General features: G+C 34.7%; 2 protein-coding genes across 2 annotated transcripts in view; both read left to right on the top strand.

Moving 5' to 3' along the window:
- The window catches only part of LOC149956273 (ATP-binding cassette sub-family C member 1-like), a 31,102-nt gene extending 23,943 nt beyond the window's left edge, over positions 1-7,159 (top strand). The window contains exons 3-10 of the mRNA XM_090166823.1: positions 749-886; positions 953-1,014; positions 2,377-2,505; positions 3,749-3,937; positions 5,396-5,570; positions 6,163-6,417; positions 6,921-7,069; positions 7,144-7,159. Coding sequence (XP_090022949.1) covers positions 749-886; positions 953-1,014; positions 2,377-2,505; positions 3,749-3,937; positions 5,396-5,570; positions 6,163-6,417; positions 6,921-7,069; positions 7,144-7,159 — 1,113 coding nt within the window. The remainder of the gene's footprint in view (positions 1-748; positions 887-952; positions 1,015-2,376; positions 2,506-3,748; positions 3,938-5,395; positions 5,571-6,162; positions 6,418-6,920; positions 7,070-7,143) is intronic.
- Positions 7,160-7,224: 65 nt separating this feature from the next.
- LOC149956272 (ATP-binding cassette sub-family C member 1-like) lies at positions 7,225-25,674 on the top strand. The gene is made up of 16 exons (XM_090166822.1): positions 7,225-7,239; positions 8,106-8,246; positions 8,322-8,412; positions 8,486-8,673; positions 11,594-11,770; positions 12,210-12,377; positions 12,862-13,136; positions 13,201-13,270; positions 14,371-14,913; positions 15,409-15,608; positions 15,980-16,106; positions 19,604-19,705; positions 19,814-19,963; positions 21,520-21,845; positions 24,842-25,036; positions 25,352-25,674. The coding sequence occupies exons 1-16, from the start codon at positions 7,225-7,227 to the stop codon at positions 25,500-25,502; spliced, it is 2,919 nt and encodes a 972-aa protein (XP_090022948.1). The 3' UTR covers positions 25,503-25,674.
- Positions 25,675-25,912: the final 238 nt, after the last annotated feature.

Raw genomic sequence — 25,912 nt, 5'->3', positions numbered from 1 at the left:
CAGAAGGTGCAGCAATGGGTGGACCAATCCCCACTTCGCACACAGCAGTGGGATTTAGAATGGATGCTCTAGCAACTCCAGCCGACACCCTACCTACGTAGGTAAGGAGCCAAACCCTTTGGAGAGAGCTCCTAAAGGGGAACGACGAGCACACAGCAGCCCAAGTAACCCGGCACAGCTGGCACCGGAGATCCCGGTGGGCCCCAAAAGGCCGGGAAACAGGACCGCCGTGCCCGCATATGGAGGCCCGCGGCCCCACAGCAGGCTACACAATCCGCCGAGGCGGCCAGCTTGCCTGGACCCTCTCCGTTAGCCTAAACCGAAGTTCAGTATCCAGCCCAAACCTGACCGAAGTCGGAGGTGGAGATACATGTAGGACCATTTGATCAGAGCTAACATCTCCCAAATTTGGCCAAATTAAGTAGATATTTACCCAAAATTGATACATTTTACCCAAAATAAGCCAAATTTATCATTTTGGGTGAAACCTAGAAAATACCATGCTTTTTTAAAAATATTTTTTAGTTTTGAGAGGTTAAAAACATTTTCAGTTGCCATGGGAAAACTAAAGCCCATTGCATTTTTTCCCTTTGGCAATTTTCATACTACCATAAGGTCTACCTAACCCTCGAGTTTCAACAAAATCGGTGAAAACCACCTCGGGTAGTCTCCTTGTAAGTGAAAATATGAATAAAGAGGCTTAGTCAACAACACACTGAACTTTCATCGTAAGTTATTTTGTTTTCAGGGATACGTCGAAAATCGTCTTCCATTCGGCTTGTACATGTGCGAATACTCTTTGATATGTTGTATGTTCGTTTTGTCAACTATCTTGGACAAGAAACCGGATTATAAAGATTCAATTGATGATTCCTTCCGTAGAAAGGTAATAACATAAGCATTAGTTGTAAAATACAGCGAAGGACACATCAATAATTATTTTAATTGACAGAATATATCACCAGAGGAAGATGCATCAATTATTTCTGACATACTCTATTTCTGGATGAACGAGTAATTATTACAAACTTTAAGTTTCACTAATTCACGGCTTTAGGTAAATCTTAAAATATAATACGCAATCAAGGTGCCACTAGCGAGGTGGTTTACTAAGTTAGGCAGGCAAAATACTTTTGCAAACTTTCCACTTATTACTAAGAAGGGTGGCAAAGTGGTTAGCACTTTCGCCTCGCGACCAGGGAAGTCATGTACGATCCCGTTCGTTGCACTGACGTCGTGAGAGAAAACTTGGAAATACTTCTGCAGCGTTAAGTTTGCAAGATATACCTCCCACTGGTTAATCGTCTTCACCTTTTCATAAAGACATGTACGTCCAGGTAGCAGTTTTCTCATGACTCATGAATGGCTTTGCCACCACCATAATATCCCATCCACCTGGATTATGATGGTACCACGCTGATTATTATAATTTCATTAACTAATGGCTAATAGAAATTGCCCATTGTTAACTATATTATTATTAAAATATTTTAATAATTACTATAAATTTATCTCCTAAAAACGATTTTTTATTCTTGGCCATTGGTATTATATTTATGCCAATAAGCGTACGAAAATCAATTTTAAAACTGAAAATGTTTTTATCTTAATGAATATCATAGGTATTTAACACCAAAATAGAATTAAGTATAATTTATTTGAAAAATAAATTGTTTATTTGCAAAGAGATTAATCAAACTTGAAATACATTTAAAATTATATGAAGTTTTCAATAAAATCCAGGCAAAATCTGATGTGAATAAGCTCTTTTGCAAATTTATGATTTATTTCTAAATTAAAATAGCTATTTATTTAAGATAGGCCGTTGTCAAAAAAGGTACTCGACAAAGTAGCTCTTGGCAAATTAGAGTGTGATTAGGTTCTGATTTGTAAATTTTGCCTAGTCATGAATCCAAATTAACATAAATAAAAAAAGCAATTTCTAAAAATGTTCTGAGCAAAGGACAGTTCTCGGTAAATTAGACTTTGATTTGAAACCCTAGAATATTTCTGTAGTTTGAAAAAATAATCTGAACAAAAGGGTTCAATTGGCAACCCTGATCTTTTTCTGAAACTAGACAAACCTGTGTAAAGTTTGGAATAGTGACTCACCTGTCACTTCAAACATTGAGATAAATAATTGCATGTTTATATTTGATTTTTTAAATATTTCAAAGACAAAAGATTTTGTGAAATTTTGGAGAAAGCTTTAACGAGTTTAACGAACGTTGGAGGGCGACCAATCTTAAGCTATCCATTTCTTACTTTCAAAGGAAAATTGCATAAACAATGTTTTGGTGTTACTAGAAAGCGTTTATTTAAAATTTATCTTTCCACCGGGTGAAAAAAATATGGTCGTAATTAATTCCATCGCAGATTGATCGCGAAAGGTTTTAAAAGGATCTTGACGAGTTCCAATGTGTACGACTTGAGAGATAAGCTGAAAGCGGAAAACACTAATTTGCGCTTGGAGAAATACATTGGGAGACCAACAAATTTTGTCAGGTATCAACCGAAGTACAAAAGAATGGAATCTTGGACGAATAATAATTGGACTCTAAACCAAAATCTCCGGTTCCACAAATTGCATAGCCCGTCAGAGCTCCTACCGAGAGAATCACGAAATATTTATATCCAATAAAAATGACAGATGACCCGCATTCCGTCGTCTACTCTGCTGTTTTAATAGAAATGAAGCGTTTGGAATTTTAATAGTTTTAGATTATTCAGTAATAATTGTATTGGAATAAAAATGAAATTAAAATTGAAATGGGAAGTTTCCCTTTAATGATTTTGAAGATATAGTTTGTGTGAAAGTTTAAACAGATTATAAATTTAAAAATGGTCTAGTCAAAATGGAAATAATGGTGTAAGCTTTGACGACAGTGACGAGCTAAGAACGCTAGGCCTAACGTCGCCCGCTAATATTGGGCACGTGTTTAGTTTTGGCATAGAAGAAGAAAGCTAAGGAATAGAATTGAGTATCGAAGTTCTACCCACGGTTTGATGCCAACTCCCACAAACGGGTGAATGGGGTGGGTTGAAAATATGGGGATCGCATCGAGGTAAAATTGACAAATAACAGCAAACTAGCTTCATCGCACCATGATGCGGCCATCTAGATAACTAAAATATTTCTGGCCGTTGCGGTTGCGCTTGTTAATTTCTTAGCCACAAAATCTCCACAATGACAAGGTGTTAAATGTTTTTTCTGATGATTTTAAATATAATTTAGCTATAAGGTTTATAAAATGGGAAGGTAAATTTTTTTATATTACTTATTTTATAATAATTGTTATCTTTAGAAATGGAATCCATAAAGTAAACAATTTTGAGTAAAACTTTCGAATATTTGGTTAATTATAACGCAATCAGCAATATCACCGTAATTTTGAAAATATATTTTTTTCCTATGGAAAAGGTCGCCAAACAGTTCTTTTTCTATGCTACTTCACAAATATTTTAGCACGATTCCCCCTTTTTTAACCGTCTAATTCTGCCACCTGGGGGTGGTGGAGTTCTCGCATGGGGTGTGAATGGCGCGCCTCATTTCTATTCCTTAGCTTTCTTCTTCCACGGTTTTGGATGGAAATCTTTCCAATACTTGACACAACGGCGCTACAAGCGGCGCTGCCGTAAAAGCACCAAGCGCCCCATTTGGTTTCGGGTCCAGTAATTATTCGTCCAAGATGGAATAAGGTTTCTTTGGGTCTCTGATTTACGCTGATATTTTTCATTTCTTGCAAAGCCAATTTAAGAAGACTAAATCGTCCTTTAATACGAGGAGCAAATTAATTCCGAAGCCAAAAACGAGAAGTACTCAAAATGATAATGTCAAGTGGGCTTTGATCAAAGCATTCGGCCCGTCGATCATCGTTCCGACGATAATGCAGATCATTTCCGATTTACTAATATTTGCTGGTCCATTCATCATTCAGTAAGTACCGTCATCACCCTCGGTACGATTGAACTTGTCACGGCCATGCTGTCCGTAATAAGAGCTAATCGCTTCTTTAGCAGGGCGGAATTTAGAGTCCATCCACATTAGAGCTCGGCGGTTGGATAAGAAACAATCACTTTATTTATTTTTATCCACGAACGAAAAACCGATTATTTTACATGTTAAATGGCTATACATATATAGTCGTGGATAATATCCATGGATAAACAGTTAATCGTAATTTTTATGGTTAATCAAAACTTTAGAGGTTAATTTATCTGTTCGCCGAGCTCTTATCCTCATTAAGAATAAAGCAGTTATATATTCAAGGATCGAAATAATAAATTAAAGCTATAAGAGACACCAAGTTATGTTTCATCGGCTTAAGGACCATTTGCTTTCCGAGAGTCACTTGTACCTTTATACTTGAGCCTTCACTTTCTTCCATTACATGTTATGTAAATGTTTAATTCTTGTTAAAAATGTATTTATTAATTAATTAATTAATTTCTATACTAAGGGGGATGCTGAAAATCAGTTTCTTCTCGGGCAGAAATCGAAAACGTGACCTTTTATTTTCCATAGATACTTTTTTCCTTTGACTGACTAGGCCTCGTAGCTCCAATTATGGGAAATATTCGATCACACTCGTTTGTTTCCCAAAACAGTAACATATAAGGAGTAGCATTTAGAAATCAAAAAACATCTTAACAGTTCATCAATAACATGAAGTCATAGTCACTTAAACCAAGTTTACTTCAAAATGTTACGGCAGATACTACATTATACTCCAAAACACCTTTATCCGCGTAAACCTCTAAAGGAATGAATATTTCGGATAGACCAAGTGATCGCGCTGTAACTTTGAGTTCAATGTATTATCTGACACAAAAATTAAGTATTTTAAAGGTTTTAAAAAAAGGTAAAATACATTTCCATAAATATATAGTTCACCTTAAATTTAAAGTGACACAGTGACGTAAGTATTTCGACCATCATCCTCTTTTACGTACATGTAAATAAGAACGTTGAAATATGGCTTTAAAGGGAATAGAACCTCCAGCGCGTTCTTTATGGAAGACCCCATCAATTTCCTTTATTCCCTTCACAATCTGCGATTGTCAGCGCCGCAGGTGTGAAAAGCCATGGGAGGCAGCGGACAATATTGGAACCTTTAAAAATATTCCCTTTAAAAATAAGTAACCAAAGACTATCGATTGAACAAAAAAAAAGGTTATTTAGTTTTTTATATTAATACGTTGATTTATCTATGTGAGACTAACAATTGTGAGTGCAAATACCGTAAGTTGCGCTACTGTAATTTTAAGAGTCATTATGTCTTGTGAGGCACTTCACGCGTAAACTTAACGCATGTAGATATCTCTATGCTGCTTGACCTTGACGTAAAATTTTTCTCGTGAAAGTGACATAAAAATTGTCTACTCTGTATGGCAGGTTATTGATCGTATACGCTTCGAGTGACGAGCCCCTTTGGAAAGGAATATTCTACGCCTCCTTGCTATTCATCACGGAAACTGTTTCGCTCTTGTGCTTGGAGTACCGAATTAACAAATGCACGGAGCTTTCGATTCGTCTTGAATCTTCCGTTACCAGTGCCCTCTACCGAAAGGTAAGCGCAACCGAAGAATTAGAATCTTCGTCGTAGTCATTGAGCTGGGAGTATTAATCTAGAGGTCCAATCAAAACGTCGGATTTCAGTATTTCGCGAAACAAGTTTTTAAAAAATGAGAATACTGCCGTCTGCTCCCAAATGACGAGAAAACTTTAACATTCTACCCGTGGCGCCGTCTATCTCTCAAAATAATATATATATTTTTTAAATAATGGACGGCGCCACGGGTCATATGATAACGTTTTCTCGTAATTTTAGAGGAGACGGTACATTCGTAATTTTCAAATACTTGTTTCGCGGGGAGCAGATTAGATTGAATCTCTAGATTAATATTCCCAACTCAATGGTCGTAGTTATTGATCTTCCGAAAATGGTGGATAAAATTAAATTTAAGAACAATATTAAACATTGCGCAGATCCAATTCGATGATGATTGAAAATTACAATCCAAAATGTGTTATATTTGATAAATTTAAAATGTATAAAATTCAAATATATATAACGATTTGAACAAAAGTAGTTGACCAGCAGAATTGGTTTTAAACTGGTCCTATTTTGATCCCAGGAATGACATTTTGATATTTTCCAGGCTTTAAGAATTTCTGCTTGCGGAAAAAGGGACGTTGACACTGGAGAGTTACTTAATTGTGTCGCTGTGGATGCGAAGAGATTCAAAATAGTCATGAAAAATATCCATATGATCTTCAGTTTTCTGCTTCAAATAGTTCTAGCCACTGCGTGTCTGTGGAAGATCCTGGGCATTTCAGCTTTAGCGGGAATCGTCGTCTTTTTACTCGCAATTCCCATTAATACCTTTATTTCCAATCGCAGGAAAACAGAAACGGTACGTACAGAGGATATAGTACTTCATATTCTTCAAAAGACCGATTCACAAATTATTAAAAGGGAAACAAACATTTAGAGCCAAGACCTTAGAAGCGCAATTTTAATATTTTTTTAAACTAGATGGCGAATATTTCAAACTATTTACGGATTTATTATAAAAATATTTTTAACAATGTTTAAAGGGCCACAGTCGAGTTCGAAATTTACTTGTGGTAAAAACGATAATTCCTAAAATATGATTGGCCGTATCTTCAAACTCGTCTTTTAACCAAATTTTTAAACGCTCGTGTGACCTTTTAAGTCCAACTCCGGCAACATTTTGCATAAAGAGAAAACAATTATTTTTGCAAAATTCTACATTTCAACTTTTTGGCGCCATCTGGTAAATCTTAGTCTAATGGTTTTATCACTTGGCAAATAGGGATTTATTAGCAAATTGGCGTTTCAAAAGTCAACGATTCGAAGGAAATATAAATATTCTGGTATTTTTTTTCCTTTTAGAAAAGTCGAATGCAGTACGCGGATAAGAGAGTGAAATTGATGAGCGAAATTTTGAACGGTGTGCGAATACTGAAACTCTACGCTTGGGAGAAATCATTTCAGTCCTATATTCAATCGTTCAGGGAAAAAGAGATAGCGCATTTGAACAAGTTAGCCATCGTTGAAGCTGCTTCTTTTACCATGTGGAAAATGTTACCTTCAATGGTTAAGTATCCATTAATAGTTTTACACGTTTATAACGAACCGATATATATATATATATATATATATATATATATATATATATATACCAAATTTTGCAGAGATGCACGTCCACAGAGTGAGTTACAAAATTTTGCAGAGGGGAGTAAGAAATTAGTTAGCAAAACTCCGGAATCGGATCATGAAAAGCAACATAACGATCGTGTATCCTACTTCACCTAGGATTGTTTCACGCAAATTTTACCGTCACTTATTTAAACCTAAATATCGCGTTATCAACTTCACCTGAGGGCGGAATTTTGACAAAAATATAACCATAAAACGTTAATTTAGAACATTATTATTTCAGCGAAATTTTAATTTTCGCAAAACAATTAACTGGAGTGAAATTGAACGAGGGAGACACATGCTTGACAAAAAAGTTGTTAAAGATGCCTTCCAAACTCTAGTAAAAAATGTACCTCTACAAAATAAGTTTTTATATTGAATTGTAGTAAATAATGAAAATGAACCAAGGAGGATAGGAAGGGAGGCGAAGTTGGAGGGAAGAACGCGCCAGCATCCTTGTAAGAAGTTTAGCGCGAACTCGGCGGGAAATCTTCGGAAAAATGGCGGCAACACGTAGCGTAGCAGACGCAATCTTGCCGCCATTTTTCCGAAATCTTCCCGCCGAGCGCGGGCTAAGCTTCTTACAAGTATGCTGGCGCGTTCATCCCTCCTACTTCGCCTCCCTTCCTATCCTCCTTGAATGAACTTCGCGTTTTACTTTTCTATTTAAATTATATTTTTCATTTTTGGCGCCTAAATGTGCGACGTCTAAATATCGGGCTTCCAAGTGTCCCCGGCGCCTCAAAATGTCTGGCGCTGAAGTGGCGGCGCCTAGATGTCGCGGATCGAGACATAACAAATATTTTTTATTATTATAACACATAAGTTGTATCAATAAATTGTATATCGCTTGAATATGATATCTTTTTGTTGCAGATCATTGTGCTTTGTTTCGTGACATTTGCTCTTGATTCGAATGTTTTAACTCCAACAATAGCCTTCGTTTCTTTGCGGCTTTTTTCTATTATCAGCAAACCACTGACATTGTTTCCAGACTTACTGAGTCAACTAACTCTAGTAAGTGTTAATATAATTATGAAAGTTAATAACTGGTAGGGAGTCTGACAGCAACTAACGTTTTGCGCTTTTTAGATGTTGGTGTCGCTTGACCGAATAAATAAAGTTTTAAATTGCAAAGAATTGAAAAAATATGTAATAACCGATTCAGGCGCGAGCAAACATGGTGAAGAATCTTTCAAAGTTTACAACGTTATACTTTTAAAATTCTACGTCTTAATGACTTTCTCATCTTACAGCAATTGAACTTAAAAACGGTTATTTCACCTGGAACGGAGATAACCACCCGGCAATATGCAACCTTTATCTGAAAATTCCCAAAAGGTCTTTAGTCGCTGTTGTTGGTAAAGTTGCTTGCGGAAAATCTTCCCTGCTATCCGCAATTATGGGAGACATGGAAAAACTCAACGGAGAGGTTTTCGTTCAGGTAAAATCTAACAAAAGATGAAAGATAATAACAGTTTAAGCTACCCTCGGAAACTTGCAAGGAATGTAGACGGAGCTTTATTTTGTGCAATCTACATTCTTACCAGTTGGCTTTACAAGTTTTCGAGATGTGGCTTCAATTTTGTCTAATAATTTCAATCAGAAGTTTAAATTTTATTAGTAAAATTTTGTAACTTTAAATTCGTGACTCTTTCACGTTTTGAAGCTTAATTTTAGTGCCCTTTTACAAATGATTATCTGAAGTAAGGTACAGATGAAAAACGTTAAATTCCAGGTTTGATATAATTGAACCCGAGTTTTATATTTATTAAAAGCGTTTTCTCAGAAAAAATTATTGTAAAAATTAAAATATTCTAAGTTTATGGCACTGTTTAAAATTTATTTAAATCTATACGTTTCTAACTTTTAAATATCCGTATAAGTTTGGAGAAATAAGAGTGGCAATAATGTTGGAACATTCTTAAAATGAATTAAAATATAATTTGTGTTTTAAAAGTGTTTCAAAAATTACCGAAACGATTCCAGAAATATGGCTTTAATCTTAACAACTTCAATAGCTGTTTTAGTACAGGTTAAACAAGCACTAAAAGGGCCCTCCAGCGGCAAAATTCATCCCAACTTGCAATGTGACCTAAGAATTCCATTTTGGTGTCTACTTTGAGGATCCGATGAGTCCGCAACGATACGGGGTGGACATCATAATTTTGGGGGGCAAAGGGGGCAAAAGGGGGACGTTGCCCCCGAAATTTGCGTTTAACGAATTCGACCGTGTTTGGTGTTGTTCCTGATGAAAGTGTTCACAATGAGTTGAATGAACCGTTTCCGAGTTATGACCGAATTTGTAGTGAATTACGTGGTTTTTTCTCTAATATACAAAAAAAATCCTAAAATTTTAAATTTGGACATCGGGTTGAGTTGGGTATCGTTTCTGTAGTATGATTTACCGCTGAGTCGAATGAGATCCACCGCGGATTTATGACCAAAAGTACACTAAAAGACGTGGTTTTTCTGAAATTTCACTAAATATTGAAATGTGATATCACGATTTTGGCCTGGACCGACCAAACTTTCGGATCTTACGTATTATTTAGTGCCGAATAGAATGAGACCAGCCTCCAGTCCGTAGGATGAATCGTTTCGAAATTATTACGACAAATGTGCGGAACGAAATTGGTGCTTTTTTCAAAAAGTTCTAAAATTGGCATTTTCACCTCCAACGTTGTCTAAACTTTGCTCTTCGGACCACCACAATGTACCCGTCTTACGTACCACCAAGAACTAATTTATGAATAAATTAGTTCTGGGTACCACTAAGTGCTGAATCGAATGAGCTATACAGGGTTGGCAAAGTGGATACCAGTCCGGGTTAATCCATCCGGGTAAAACTGGTTTAAACCACTTTAAAAAATCCGGTTTTTACCAAAATTTCGGTCACTTCATCCAACAATTTCCCGGACAAATCTTTTCTATTCGGTGGCTTATACCCTGGGCGTAATTGATTTATCATTTCCGTAAAATAGGCATTATGATGTTACTGGCATACTAATAAAATACTGAGAACTGAAATCTCTGAAAGAGAAGTAGTGAGCTAAGCCTAATTTCAACCACAAATATGTTTCAACTAACAAGGAGAGTACCCGAGGTGTTTATGGCCGATTTTGTTCAAAGTCGGGCGTAATGTAGACCTATATGAGATATGAAATTTCCCAAAAGGAGACGTTGCACTACCCATTCGTTTTGCTAAAGCAACCGGAAATGTTTTTGACCACTTAAAACAATAAAATCTCCATTTAAAAAAGCATGGGATTTTCTCGGTTTGAAAATTTTTTAAAATCACGAAATGTGTAATTTGGACCACATTTAGGTAAATTTCATCAAGTTTGGGTAAATTGAAACATTTTTAGGGTAAATTTGTAACAAATTTTGGGTAAAGTAAGGGAAAAACCTTATTTTGGTTGTAAGTGGTCAAAAACATTTTCGGTTGCCATGGCAAATCGAATGGGTAGTGAAACGTGTCCTTTTGGGAAATTTCATATCTCATATAGGTCCACATTACGGCCGACTTTGAGCTAAATCGGCAATAAACACCTCGGGTACTCTCCATTTGATTAATCAGGTGCGAGATATGTGTTACGGCCACGCCAACGGGGGGATACTTGGGGATAGGGTTGGGACACCCGTGGCGGAAGTATGACAACCACCCGTTGGGGGTATTAGTGGTCGTTCTCACACGGCCATCCACAAACTCTGCCTCCCGGACGCCTGGGATTACAGGAGTGAGCCACTACTCCCGGCTTCCCGAAACGTTCTCTCAGGCGGTCTAGAGATAGGAACTATAAGCAGACGACGATTCACTAGTTTTACGTGCTTAGAAGGGCTAGAAATAAGTTAAAAAACGCATATATTATTATTTTTGGAAAAATCCGGATTAATCCTATAAAACCAGGTTTTATCTAGCAAAACACCATACCAGAGGATTTTTCTAGAAAAAACCGTTTTTTTTTTGCCAACCCTGGAGCTATAATGTAATTCACTTTAGAAAATTGACATTTAATCCTCCAACAGTGTCTGAAAAGGTTTTTTATTTTTTTTAACAGTATTGTTAAATGTTTGTTACAAGAATTGATGAATAGATGTTTAAAAAACACGTACGGAGCTGTTGCAATCAAACACGCTTCCGGTAGCAAACATTAGTCGAATACAATACTGTTAAATATAAAATAAAAAAATAAGAAAAATCCTTTTCAGACACTGTTGGTCGAATTTTGCCGCTGAGCTACCCTCTTTTACCCGTACTATTTCTTTGGAGGGCTAAACCTTTTTGAATTACTCTTTCAACTGATTTTCAAATAATAATGTCTTTTATTATTATATTAACTAATTAAATCGCTAAATTACAGGGTTCGTTGGCTTACGTTCCTCAACAAGCGTGGATTCAAAATAGCACTCTTCGTAACAACATCACTTTTCACTGTCCTTTCGATCAAAGGAAATACGAGCAAATCCTCGAGGCGTGTGCTCTCAAAGAGGACATCGATGCCTTGCCTGCTTTTGACCAGACAGAGATAGGGGAAAAAGTACGAGGTTTAACATTAGTAACGAAATAACCAAAAGTAGGACATTTCAAACTAACTACCATCCTTTCTCGCCAATGAAAAATTAGCAGAAGGATTAAGAAATTTTTAATTCAGATATTGAATAGTCTTTGTGGTATTTGTATTTCCTATTAGTTGGTAAAATTCGAATTCCGCCAATCGAATTATAATCGGGAAATAAATATTCCAATTGTTTTGCCAAGTTAGGTTTATTTTATATATGCAAGTGTGTTAAAAATTGCTTACCTTGACGTCAAATTGGAAACAAGCGTGCCTATTTCAGAAAGTTATAATTAGGTGGCCCTACTTTGATATATCACTGTCCATAAGTGCCATACTTATGTGCATTCCGTTATTATGTTCTAAAATCTACTTTTCCCAATTTAACCAAAAGCTAATAATGCGTTTTGTTTGTTTAAAGGGAATAAATCTGAGTGGTGGGCAAAAGCAGCGGGTGAATTTGGCGAGAGCAGTCTACTTAAACAGGGACATTTACCTCTTGGACGATCCTCTGGGAGCAGTCGACTCACACACCGCCAGGCACATCTTCGATAAAGTAATTGGACCAAAAGGACTTCTTTGGAATAAGGTATAACATGTTAAGTTCTGAATAAAATGCATATTACGCTGCATTGTTTACCAGGGGTGATGGAAGGAAAATATTTGGTGAGGTGCAAATGTAAAACCCAAAACATTTGCTAATAACGATAAACAGATATAGTCAGTTAGTTTCCACGTGTACCCTATATTTACCACGCAATAGCTAAAATCGAATAAATTGCTTCATTCAACCTTTTTTTCTTTTCATTCTTCCACCTTTAACTATTTGAAATCTATTTTTCATTTTCATTTAACAAATTATAAAATTACCATATTTAAGGCCCTATTTTTCTTGAGATATCGTGCGAGATTTATAAATATTAAAATGGCAAGAGTTTTGAAAGTATAACTATAATATTATATAAGGGAGAAACACAGGGTGAATAAAATAATCATATTTAATGTGTTAAGAGCCCTAAAATTAGCTATGAAATTTTATCTCCATTGCCCACATTTTCTGTTATATTATATAGACCAGGATTCTGGTGACGCACAACATAGCGGTTCTTCCAGAAGTTGATATGATATACGTCGTTAAGGACGGTTTCATTTCCGAAAGTGGAACGTACCAGGATATCATTTCGAAGGAGGGTGACTTCAGGGACTTCCTCGCTGAGTACTCGAAGGACAACCTCCACGGGAACGGCAGCGGTAATGGCAATGGTCATAAAAGAAAAGGAAGTCTTGCAGATACTGACATTATCAAATCAGTTGCCTTGACACCAAAATGGCTGTTATCCGATAAAACGTAAGATATCACGCCAAGTATTAATTGTTTCTTTAAAATAAAAAAAATTTACTTTAACAAACAGGGAGACGGACAACGTTACTTATGATGTAGGCAAAGAACTAATTTTAAAAGAGCGCTATAACAAAGGAACGGTAAGAAAAACCCCAATTTATAAAATTAAGATACCTTTCCAAAACTCCGTTAACGGTAAAGCACGTGACGCTGTCATGATTAGTAGTTTATCAATTAATAAATATTTAACTTTGTATTGGATAAACCTATAACCTCATCGTTAAAAACTCAAAATATGTAAATAAGGGGGTTGGGTGGGCAGTTAATCAAATGTGAGTTGTGGTTGCTGCTGACTTGTTTCGTTTCTGTTCCATTGATGTGTGGGTAATATTTAAAGGTCTTTTATAAAATTATTTGTATTGTTACAGTTAATCTGACTTGTGCTTTCAGAATGAGATTTAAGCTGATGGGGGTAAAGCTCAGAACTTTACTGAAACGAAAAAATCTGCATAATATCAACATACAAAACATTTGTTTTCTTATATTAATTTTTAAAAGTATAGAATATAGAGATGGTGGTATAGGGTTTTAAAAATTACGCATAAACCATAGTCGACTTACCTTACAGTCAGTAAAACCTTTCGGATAGCGTATTTGTACGGATATTACTAGTTATAATATGGAGTGCCATCTTGCTTACTTTTAATGAACCAACCGGTATTTAAATAATGACACATGACAACCAAACGCATATAATACACTTAAAGTAACAAACTGTTTACGCCCTTGCGACATTTGTGAGTGCTTCTATTCAAATCGGTACCCGACTGACCAGCTCATTATTGGACCCATAGAAAATCAGTAAACATCATACTTAGGTCATTTGGCCCAAGTCGGTGTTTGGGAGTCTCGGGTACGAGTCTGCTGTCGCTCTGTAGGTGTTCGGGTATCGCAGCGCGATGAGAAGTCACACAATTACATCACGCACCAGGTCTCGATATCTCGATCTTTTAGCTCAGAGGTCGCGCGTAGATATTATTTTCAAACGAATTGACAATTTTGTTTTAAAGTTCGGTTTAATTTGTGAGAAGATAAATAAAGGCTTGCTGTAGGTAAAATGCCCTCCGTGTTACAGGAGTAGTTCTATTGTGGCTCTAATTTTGATATTTAAGATCAATGTATTTAAAAACAGGTAACGCAATATTTCTGAAGGACGTAATTTTTAGTTCTTATTTTGCAGACAACCCTTTTTGTGGTGGTAAAATACTTGAAACTGATCGGATGGTTTTGGTTCTTCGTATTTGTGTTTTTATTCGCTCTGTGTATCACAACGCTGTTATGGTCGTTTTACTGGTTATCGCTTTGGAGTGAAGATTCCTTAAATTTTTACGGAAAGGACAAACCAAACCATATCCCGAATTATTTGAGAAACTGGCGGATATCCGTGTTCACCATCCTTTTATTGTCGCAAGGTGTTTTTGGTTTTTTCGCTGTTCTAATCTGTCTGTTGAGAGCGAAGAGGGCTTCTATGATCATGCACTTCAAAATGTTATCCAAAGTTCTGCGTTCGCCGTCGTCTTTCTTCGATACCACTCCTGTTGGCAGGATACTGAACCGATTCTCCCAAGACATGGAGGAAGTCGACTGCATGGTGCCTTACCTTTTGAACGTATTCACCAACACTTTCACGAGAGTGGCTGGATTGTTCATCTCGATTGTAGTGGTCGTTCCAACTTACATCGTGGGTGTTGTCGTCATGATATTGGCAATAGGCCTTATCCAGGTATAGAATTTGATGATTTTACACAATTATGAGAAGATAATTAATCTGACATTTTTTTTCTATTTTTTGCCAAATTTTTGTTTTAAAACAAATTATCGTAATAGCCTTATCAAACGTATTGGACCAGTGTAAAGATAAATAGATACTTAAAGTGCCCTTTTAAAACGTCGGAATATAAGAAGCAACGGATTCCCATTTTTCAAACCTAAAGACAACTTAAATCTAACCTTAAATTAACCCAACCTCCATCTTATATAAATACATATCAGCTAGGATAAATACCCAAGTCATCTGGCGACTTTTAATGCCTTTAATTCCCATGACATTATTCTAAAATAGCATCAAAACTAAGGCGTAGCCATCAATTTCAGATTTTCATAGACCTCGGAAAAGCACCAAGATTACCTAATCCACAATCAAAGGAATTGGGAACCACTGCTTTTTTAGTATTTCCTTAACCAGATTATCTTATTTAATTTAATTTATATTTTGCAGCGATATTATGTGCGAACAAATCGGCAGCTTAAAGGACTGGCTGCCACGAACAGTTCTCCAGTCCTGACTCATTTCTCCGATACTTTGGCTGGTCGAAGTGTCATTAGATCACTTGATGCTACAGACATTTTCACTGAAAAAGCGTTCGACTTGATAGATCGTTATCAAACCATGAGCTACCACATGGAAATGTCTATGAGGTAATGGTCAAGCTTATCGGCTCTCTCATAGCCGAAAGTTAAACTTAATAAGAACCATCTATAAACTGTGATGTAAAACTGATAAATTACGCGAAAAGGTATAAAAGTCCTTAATAAAAAGGGACAAAAAAGCTAAACCCTCAACAAATTTAAAGTAGTTCCAAAACTTACGAAAACAATTTTGAAAATTTCGAGTTTGTAGAAAATCCAAGTATTAATGCGAATTGTTCACCAACTGTAAATGAGATATAGCAGCAAGTACCAATTACATAACCATAAGAAAAAATTTAAATTAAAAGAAAATAAACTTGAATTTTACAAAATGGCGTTTACTAGATTTGATGTTTAAATCTGAAATAAAACTGTTAAAGGTGGATGTCCATTCGAGTGGCGATACTGGCAAGCTTGATGCTATACGCTGCGGCGCTATGCGGAGTCTTGGCTAAAGGTTCTGTTACTCCGGGGACAATTGGATACATACTAAACAACGCCTACATTGTAAGACATTTCATTCAAACTTCTCAATTAATATTTTTTCGTCAAAGTCGAAAAGTATAGCTTTGTTAATTATTTATAAATCTCTGTGGTGTGAGATATTTCAGTAAAATTATATAGGAATTTTGAATTATGGGGGCTTAAATGTTGAATAGGCTAACTGTACTAGTTCAGTTTAAAAGCATTTGCGTAATTTTGAATCAAGATAAAAGGGTGCTAGATTAACTTGGTCATCTATTTTGTTGGTTAGGTTATTTTAACGAAGCAAATCCAGCTAGAAGTGTTGCTGTTAAAACCCATTAACTAAAGAACTTAAACCAGAAGAAAGCTCTTTAAAATCGATTTTGGATACATTTTTTTCTTTAACTCAAACGCCGTTTCAATTTAAGATAGCCAGCTTGAGCTAGAAGAAAAAATTTATTTTTGTTATTTAAACTAAATGCAGAACTGTTCGCAGTTATTCCACGTAAGCGAACCCTAAATCAGAAGTCTTCATGTTGGATCCGTCCTTATAAACCCCGTTCAACTATTTCTCCGAAATTAACAAACATTTCAATTTATCCCGAAATTAAATCAACTTTTCGAGTCACAGTGAATTTCCCAAGATTCTTGGTAAATAATTAAGTTAACTCTAACTTGACCTTGGGCAAGTTGATGTGCTCTTCACTCCATTCGCCAGTACTAATCAGTCATGGAGATTCATCTTATTTATAAAAAAATATTTTGTTTATGCAGTATTTAATTTTTCCATTAAATATTTCATGTATTTCTTACTTCAAATTTCTGTTATCTAATTCACATAAATTCCTACTTTTAATTTACGTTGTCTAATTCACATAATTTCCTACTTTAAACTTCTGTTATCTAATTCACATAATTTCCTACTTCTAATTTCCGTTGTCTAATTCACATAATTTCCTACTTCTAATTTCCGTTGTCTAATTCACATAATTTCCTACTTTAAACTTCTGTTATCTAATTCACATAATTTCCTACTTCTAATTTCCGTTGTCTAAGTCACATAATTTCCTACTTTAAACTTCTGTTATCTAATTCACATAATTTCCTACTTCTAATTTCTGTTATCTAATTCACATAATTTCCTACTTCTAATTTACGTTATCTAATTCACATAATTTCCTACTTTAAACTTCTGTTATCTAATTCACATAATTTCCAACTTCTAATTTCCGTTGTCTAGTTCACATAATTTCCTACTTCTAATTTCCGTTGTCTAATTCACATAATTTCCTACTTCTAATTTACGTTGTCTAATTCACATAATTTCCTACTTTAAACTTCTGTTATCTACTTCACATAATTTCCTACTTCTAATTTCCGTTGTCTAATTCACATAATTTCCTACTTTAAACTATTGTTATCTAATTCACATAAATTCCTACTTCTAATTTCTGTTATCTAATTCACATAAATTCCTACTTCTAATTTCCGTTGTCTAATTCACATAATTTCCTACTTCTAATTTACGTTGTCTAATTCACATAATTTCCTACTTTAAACTTCTGTTATCTAATTCACATAATTTCCTACTTCTAATTTCCGTTGTCTAATTCACATAATTTCCTACTTCTAATTTACGTTGTCTAATTCACATAATTTCCTACTTCTAATTTACGTTGTCTAATTCACATAAGTTCCTACTTTAAACTTCTGTTATCTAATTCACATAATTTCCTACATCTAATTTACGTTGTCTAATTCACATAATTTCCTACTTTAAACTTCTGTTATCTAATTCACATAATTTCCTACTTCTAATTTCCGTTGTCTAATTCACATAATTTCCTACTTTAAACTTCTGTTATCTAATTCACATAATTTCCTACTTCTAATTTCTGTTATCTAAATCACATAAATTCTTACTTCTAATTTCCGTTGTCTAATTCACATAATTTCCTACTTCTAATTTCCGTTGTCTAATTCACATAATTTCCTACTTCTAATTTCCGTTGTCTAATTAACATAATTTCCTACTTTAAACTTCTGTTATCTAATTCACATAATTTTCTACTTCTAATTTCCGTTGTCTAATTCACATAATTTCCTACTTCTAATTTACGTTGTCTAATTCACTTAATTTCCTACTTCTAATTTCCGTTGTCTAATTCACATAATTTCCTACTTCTAATTTACGTTGTCTAATTCACATAATTTCCTACTTTAAACTTCTGTTATCTAATTCACAAAATTTCCTACTTCTAATTTCTGTTATCTAATTCACATAAATTCTTACTTCTAATTTCCGTTGTCTAATTCACATAATTTCCTACTTCTAATTTCCGTGGTCTAATTCACATAATTTCCTACTTTAAACTTCTGTTATCTAATTTACATAATTTTCTACTTCTAATTTCCGTTGTCTAATTCACATAATTTCCTACTTTAAACTTCTGTTATCTAATTCACATAATTTCCTACTTCTAATTTCCATTGTCTAATTCACATAATTTCCTACTTCTAATTTCCGTTGTCTAATTCTCATAATTTTCTACTTCTAATTTACGTTATCTAATTCACATAATTTCCTACTTTAAACTTCTGTTATCTAATTCACATAATTTCCTACTTTAAACTTCTGTTATCTAATTCACATAATTTCCTACTTCTAATTTCTGTTATCTAATTCACATAATTTCCTACTTCTAATTTCCGTTGTCTAATTCACATAATTTCCTACTTCTAATTTCCGTTGTCTAATTCACATAATTTCCTACTTCTAATTTCCGTGGTCTAATTCACATAATTTCCTACTTTAAACTTCTGTTATCTAATTCACATAATTTCCTACTTCTAATTTCCGTTCTCTAATTCACATAATTTCCTACTTCTAATTTCCGTTATCTAATTCACATAATTTCCTACTTTAAACTTCTGTTATCTAATTCACATAATTTCCTACTTTAAACTTCTGTTATCTAATTCACATAATTTCCTACTTTAAACTTCTGTTATCTAATTCACCTAATTTCCTACTTTAAACTTCTGTTATCTAATTCACATAATTTCCTACTTTAAACTTCTGTTACCTAGTTCACATAAATTCCTTCTTTAAACTTTTGTTTACTAATTCATATTTTTTCCCTCTTAAAATTTCCCTTGTCTAAGTCAGATTCTTTTCTATTTCAAATTTCCATTAAATAATTCCAATTATATCCTAATTAAAATTTCTTTTATCTCATTCATTTTATTTCCTACTTCAAATTTCCGTTGTCTTATTCAAATTATTTCCTACTTAAAATTGCCCTTATCTAATTCTCATTATTTCCTACTTAAAATTTACATTTTCTAATTCATAATAATTCTTACTTAAAATTTACATTTTCTAATTGATAATAATTCCTACTTAAAATTTACATTTTCTAATTCATAATAATTCTTACTTAAAATTTACATTTTCTAATTGATAATAATTCTTACTTAAAATTTACATTTTCTAATTCATAATAATTCTTACTTAAAATTTCCGTTGCCTTATTTAGATGTATAGCCTTCTTCAAACTTTCGTGATGTATTTCACTCAATTCGAATCCACAAGCATATCTCTCGAAAGGATATTCGAATATTTCAATCTAAAATCTGAGGTAAGTTGAAACATTAATTGCAAAAAAAATATTAAATGATCATTAAAAATTTAAAGCGACACTAAAGGGTGAATATTTGTACAAACTGCTTTCCTCTCTGACACACAGGCCGAGTGGGAAATTCCAGAGTATCATTTGCCATCGACAGAATGGCCTGATTACGGGATGATAATATTCCAGAATTATTCGACGAGATATCGCGATGGTCTGGATTTAGTTTTGAACGACATATCTTTTGTCATTAATCCTATGGAAAAAGTAAGATTCTAAAGATTGTAAACCAATAGTTTGTTAGTTACTTTAAGCAAATGTGTACGATTATTGGTGTAACTAGTTGAAGGGGTAGGTGAGACAGGCAGGCCCGGTGTTATGGTGTGTGGGGCCCTAGCCAGAAAGATATGAGCCCAAATTTTTTTGACATTGAAAGTGGGCCCCCCGAAAAGAACTGTGATGCGCGGGGCCCTTGGCGGTCGCCTCGCTCGCCTTGGCCTAACGCTGACCCTGGGCTATAGCATACGTTTGTTTTCACTCAGGCGCCCAAAAAACGACTTAAAAAAAGGTTTGATAATAGTTAAAACTGTAATTGTTTAAGAACCGCAATAGTATAAAATTAATAAAATAAATTACCGACAAAAAACTAAATACTAAAAGTATAAATCGATTTAACCTACAATTCATAAATTAGCTTTTAACTTTCTATATTTTTAATTCGTTAGTTTCGAGTGAGAAGACAGCGTACCGTTTTTAAATTTACTAACATTGGCAGATTGATAGGCAATACTGTCCCAAAATTCGTCCTACAAATCCTTACGATGTCAATGTTGCGAGTAAGTAGGCAGGTTTTATTTTGGTAAATTCTGCTAGCAACGACGTATCAAAAAGTTATGATTGTTGCGAAAATAGTTAGTTATTATACATGATGTTACCTATTAACAGGAGTGTCATTTGGGTAACCAGGAGTGAAAAAGGTCCTAAGAAACGTCTCCCAAATTGAACCGTATCCGAGTAATTCGCCGTCAAAAATCGTCCACCAAAACGTAAAAAAAGGGCAAATGTGCAGTTTCTATTATTCCATCCATCCATGGACCTTATTGTTTCCTTTAACTTAGCATTTGGCTTCTAATCTTCAACGATAAACAACCAAAATATTATCAAAAATGCGTTATTAAAATAAAATAAGTAAGCTACGTGTAGAAATACCCACCGCCGTTAGGTAGCGCCACCATAGTTTTCGGTCGCGAATTCGTAACCCTATTTTAAAAGAATAGTTTATCGTCTTTAAAATATTATATTAAACTATACATCTTAAATTTAACACCTTATTCCTAAAAGAAAATAAATAGGATGATATGAAAACTCTAGCTAATTGAAATTATTAGTCATAGAAGTTCTCAAATGACAAAAATGCTGGATTCATTATGTAAAATAAATATTAATTATATGAATAAAACGAAACATTTAGATGTATATAAATATATTGGGGAAAAAAATTCCTAGTCCACAACAAAAGTAATAAAACTGACATCTTTAGTTTCATAGTAGAATAATCCCAAATTCTTTCAAAGTTCCCATTTCTTGATCACATGAAGAGTAATAGGAATATTTAAATCGTACTAAAAGTAACACGTAAATGTGGTGGGCAAAATACAATTGCGGCTTACAAATTTTAGTAGGATACCCTCCAGTAGTTTCAAAAAGTCCCTTTTCGTGATAATGGCCAGAGGAGGACGAATATACTAAACCTATTAAAACAGAGTGAAAAAAGTTTGAATTTCCACGCTTTTAACCGAGATATTTTCCGCCATTTTCTAAAGGTGGCCGTGGTGGGTCGTACGGGGGCGGGCAAATCTTCGCTGACTTTGGCATTGTTTCGGATCATTGAGCCCACCAGCGGGAAAATCATTATCGACGGAGTGAACATTAGCGACATTGGCTTGCACGATCTCCGTTCCAGGCTAACAATCATTCCCCAAGATCCGGTGCTCTTCTCAGGATCGCTTCGTGTCAATTTGGACCCATTCAACAAGTGCAGTGACGACCAAATTTGGAGGGCTCTGGAACTGGCACATTTAAAACATTTCGCGTTGACTTTCGAAAATGGACTTGAACATGAAATCGAAGAAGGAGGACAAAACTTAAGGTAAGGACCATATCGTGTTTTTGGGCAGAATGATTTATATTATAGCGCTTTAAGCTAGCAATTAGTCGCTAGCATATCTAAAGTCTCATTTTCATGGACATTTTTAGCTGCAAAAGCATGACAGAAGTGGTAGCGGATATGATTTTTATCATTTCTGTTTCCAACTTTTTTATTTTTACGCTTTAAAAATCCACGATTTCATTTAGTTATACTTTAGGATAATGACTATCAGGGTTGTTCAAAATTCAAAATGAAAAATGCAAAATACCATTTTTCATTTTGAGTTTCTAGGAAACTATTTTTCATTTTGTAGATAAAGTTTATCTGATATTTACTCCCAAGTAGTCATAGATGGCGATATTCAGTTACTCAGAAGCATACGAACATTCGCATACCGCTTCATTTGACACGCGGGCTGCGAGGATGATTTTGAAATCTATTATTTTTAATTACTAATTAGTTATGATAATTAATTAATATTAAATAATTAATTACTAATTATTAATTATTACAAACTTAGGGCTTGGTGCAGAGACGTTTTGCGATTCGTATTAATTTTAACCGGATCGAAATTTAGCGATTCAGATTTAGCGAGCTGTTTATTTTGCGATCCTCGCAATCGAAATCGCGGTGCAGAGAGGTTTTAGCGATTCCTGTTAATCGGCGACGCTGTTATTTTTACGAATTTTTATACCAAAGTCACGGACCAATAGGAGAGCTGGATATTTGACGCAAAAAGCTATCACGTGATTATGGTTGGCTTGCATTTTGACGATGAAAGCCTGGCTCTTCTAATTAATAATTTTCTTACTCCAATTTTATTATTAGGTTTTAGAATTGTTATAGTTAAATCCGTTATTTTATTAAAATATATTTATATAATATAGCCACGTAAGGCAGGAGATCAGTTTCTGAAGAATAAGGGGTTATCCAAAATCTTTAATGGTTTTGTTATTTTGAAAATATTTTTTTATAATATGGTTTGTACACCAATAAAATAACGAATGAAAATAAGATTCATTACTATTATAAGCCAATAATTTCCGAACATAATTCTCTGTTAGAAAATGCGCCATAGCATTTGGTTTTTGGGAAAATATTTATTTCAAAACTCAGCTGATAGCAATAAAAATAAATCTAGTTCTAATATAAATCAATAAATAAATAAAAAACCGCAATTTCACGAGTGTACAAAAATTGGTAATTGTCTAAAGCAATTTCCAGCTAAATATCCTATATTGATCACACGTACAATTAACTGACAAACACTTTTAAGGTAATACATCAAATTGTCTCGGTACGCTCTTGATGCATGCCAAATAAACTTGGATATTCCATTACATCTTTTATCGCAACACCTAGTCTACCTGAGGAGAGGTTTCTTCTCGGTAGATGAATTGGTATAAACGCTGGTTGATAGCTAAAGATCAAATTCACCATGTCATTACTGACTCATTAGTTAAACCCCACTGCATACACCACCAGCAAATAAGGACGTATAAATAAACCAAGGCTTAGAATACACCCAAAGTAGTAATGTATAAGATTCCCTATTATAATTTATTCTTACCTGTAAAATTGCTAAGAGTGGCTGCCTTATTTTACTGTTTCGTAAATGATGATTGTGGTGAGGCCTTGGCTCTGACAATAATTCGACAAAAACATATTTCGGAAAGCGATAATGAGCTAGAAAGTTAAATTTTAATAATTTAAAAGATTCTGACCTATCGTGTTGTACTATTTATCTTATTAAAGTAGGTAAAATGCGTTTACTTCTCAATTTATTTCCAAAATCCGCCATTGTTTTTGCGAGTTTTTCGGCGGCTAGCGACTACCGTAGACCTCTCGCTAAATAAACAAAATGCTTTCCTGTTATTTTTGCGATCGCGATGTCTCTGCACACCAATTTGGCGCGAAGCTCGCGATTTTCCGAAACTACGCCCCCTTTCTGTTAATTTAGCGAGGAATCGCTATTTTGCGATTCTTAAAAACGTCTCTGCACCGGGCCCTAACTGTGGTAATTAATTATTAATTAGTTACCACAGTTAGTACTAAAAGTAAACAGAGTGCATTTGTAAAGACATTTTGCATTTTGTTTTCACTATCCCTAAGAATAAAATATTAATTTTTAGAAAGGTCAGAAAATCTAGCGTAATATCGTTGCTAAAGCGTAAAATCTCCTACCCGGTAGGAGATTTTTAGGACACCAATCATATTATAGTTTGATTTTTTCTGCTCTATCGTTTACGCTTGACATCGTGTCACGAATGCCTTAAATAGCCAATAGCGTCTGCTACACATTCAACAACGGTAAACTTCATCTTCGAGTAATCACCTCCATTTTATTTCATCGAAAAGAAACCAAAAAGCGCCAAACATTAGTTAGAAAAGAGACCCCAGAACGTAAACGCAATCCATTTAATGTTTTTCCGATCCTCTTAAGGCTTTGCTATGGTCTTTTGCTTAAAAATCAACCATGAAAACGAGGCTTTTCCCTGGGTCAGTGGCTTAAATACGCCAATGCAGCCAATGCGGTGCATTGGGGCCCATAAACTTTTACTTAGTCGACTGTCCGATCGGCTGTCTCACGAGATAAAGCCGTATACATGTATATTTTTATAGAGAGTATTACCGTAATGTCATTATCACGATATTGGAAACCAGTGACGTAAATAGGCCAACGCACCCCATCGCGTACACCGGAACGCACAAAAATTGATATGTCACAGGGGCCCATTTTCTTTTCTTGTATTGGGGCCCAATTTTCCTAGCTACGCCACTGCCCTGGGTCTGGTTATAGCGGCGAGAGGGATTGAGCGTAACTATAAGATCCTCGCTTCGTTTCTTTTGATATGAATAACAGAATAACGATATCGCATTAACTTAACGTACCTTGTTTTACCTGAAGTTGACAAAGCATAATGCGTTCTCAACGGAACAGACCAGTCTTAAAGCACGCATTTAGAGAAACTAACTGCATATATATTTTTAAATAGTGTTGGACAACGTCAGTTAGTTTGTTTGGCAAGGGCCCTTTTGAGAAGGACGAAGATTCTGGTCCTGGACGAAGCGACAGCCTCGGTGGACCTCGAAACGGACGACTTTATTCAAACGACCATTCGCCGCGAATTCACTGGCTGCACCATTCTGACCATTGCACACCGCATTAATACCATCATGGATTACGAGAGGTTAGCCAAAAAAAATTTAGTTATAATGCGTGGACAAGATTTACACGAACTTTATTTATCGATGAAAGAGATTAGTGAAATAAATTAAATGATATTGAGAATCAGTACAACAAACTAAAAAAATTTAAAATTTTCTAAGAAATTTTCGTAACGCGCGATTTTAAGACCGCAATAGTTCAAATGCCTTCATTGATAGGATGTATATTATCGCGGTTGTAGTGAAACTTAAAGTGCTGAATAGAATCTCCATAGCTCACAGATGTACCGTATACTAGCATATTGTATTAATATTTGGAAATGAAACCATTTTTCTAGAGTCCTGGTTTTGGATCAAGGTCGTGTTGTTGAGTTTGACGAACCTGCTATTCTCATTCGAAATCCCTCTTCAGTTTTCTACGGCTTGGCCAAAGACGCTGGACTTATATTTGAAGAAAGCGAAGACACAGTTATCGATGAAATTTACTAATTAATAAATATTTAATAATTATAAATTTACAACAATATGTATTATATTTGATTAATATCATTTTACATTTAGAAGCTTGTATTAAAACAAGAAACAAAAAAATTTCAATGCTAAAATATTAAATAGATTTTTACCAGCGTTGCTTAATTTTATTATGGTATACTAGCATTTGGTCAGCAGCTGGTGCTCGCGGTTATTAACTAGTATTTGAAACTTAAAAAATCAAACGACAATAAAATATTAATTTGAACTAGTATATGTTTCTGAGATGACTGATTTGCGTTAGGAGATCAGAAGCACCTTAATTTTAATATATAATAATAATAATCAGCTAGGCTAATACCCAAGGCACCACCTTAGGCCTAAGTCATCTAGCGACTTTTAAAGCCATTAGTTTAGGCTTAAATTCA

Source organism: Leiobunum rupestre, chromosome 2 (genome assembly GCF_980474605.1).
Source record: "Leiobunum rupestre chromosome 2, qqLeiRupe1.1.hap1, whole genome shotgun sequence".
Classification (NCBI taxonomy): Eukaryota; Metazoa; Arthropoda; class Arachnida; order Opiliones; family Sclerosomatidae; genus Leiobunum; species Leiobunum rupestre.
This window is presented reverse-complemented; position numbering and strand designations above follow the sequence as displayed.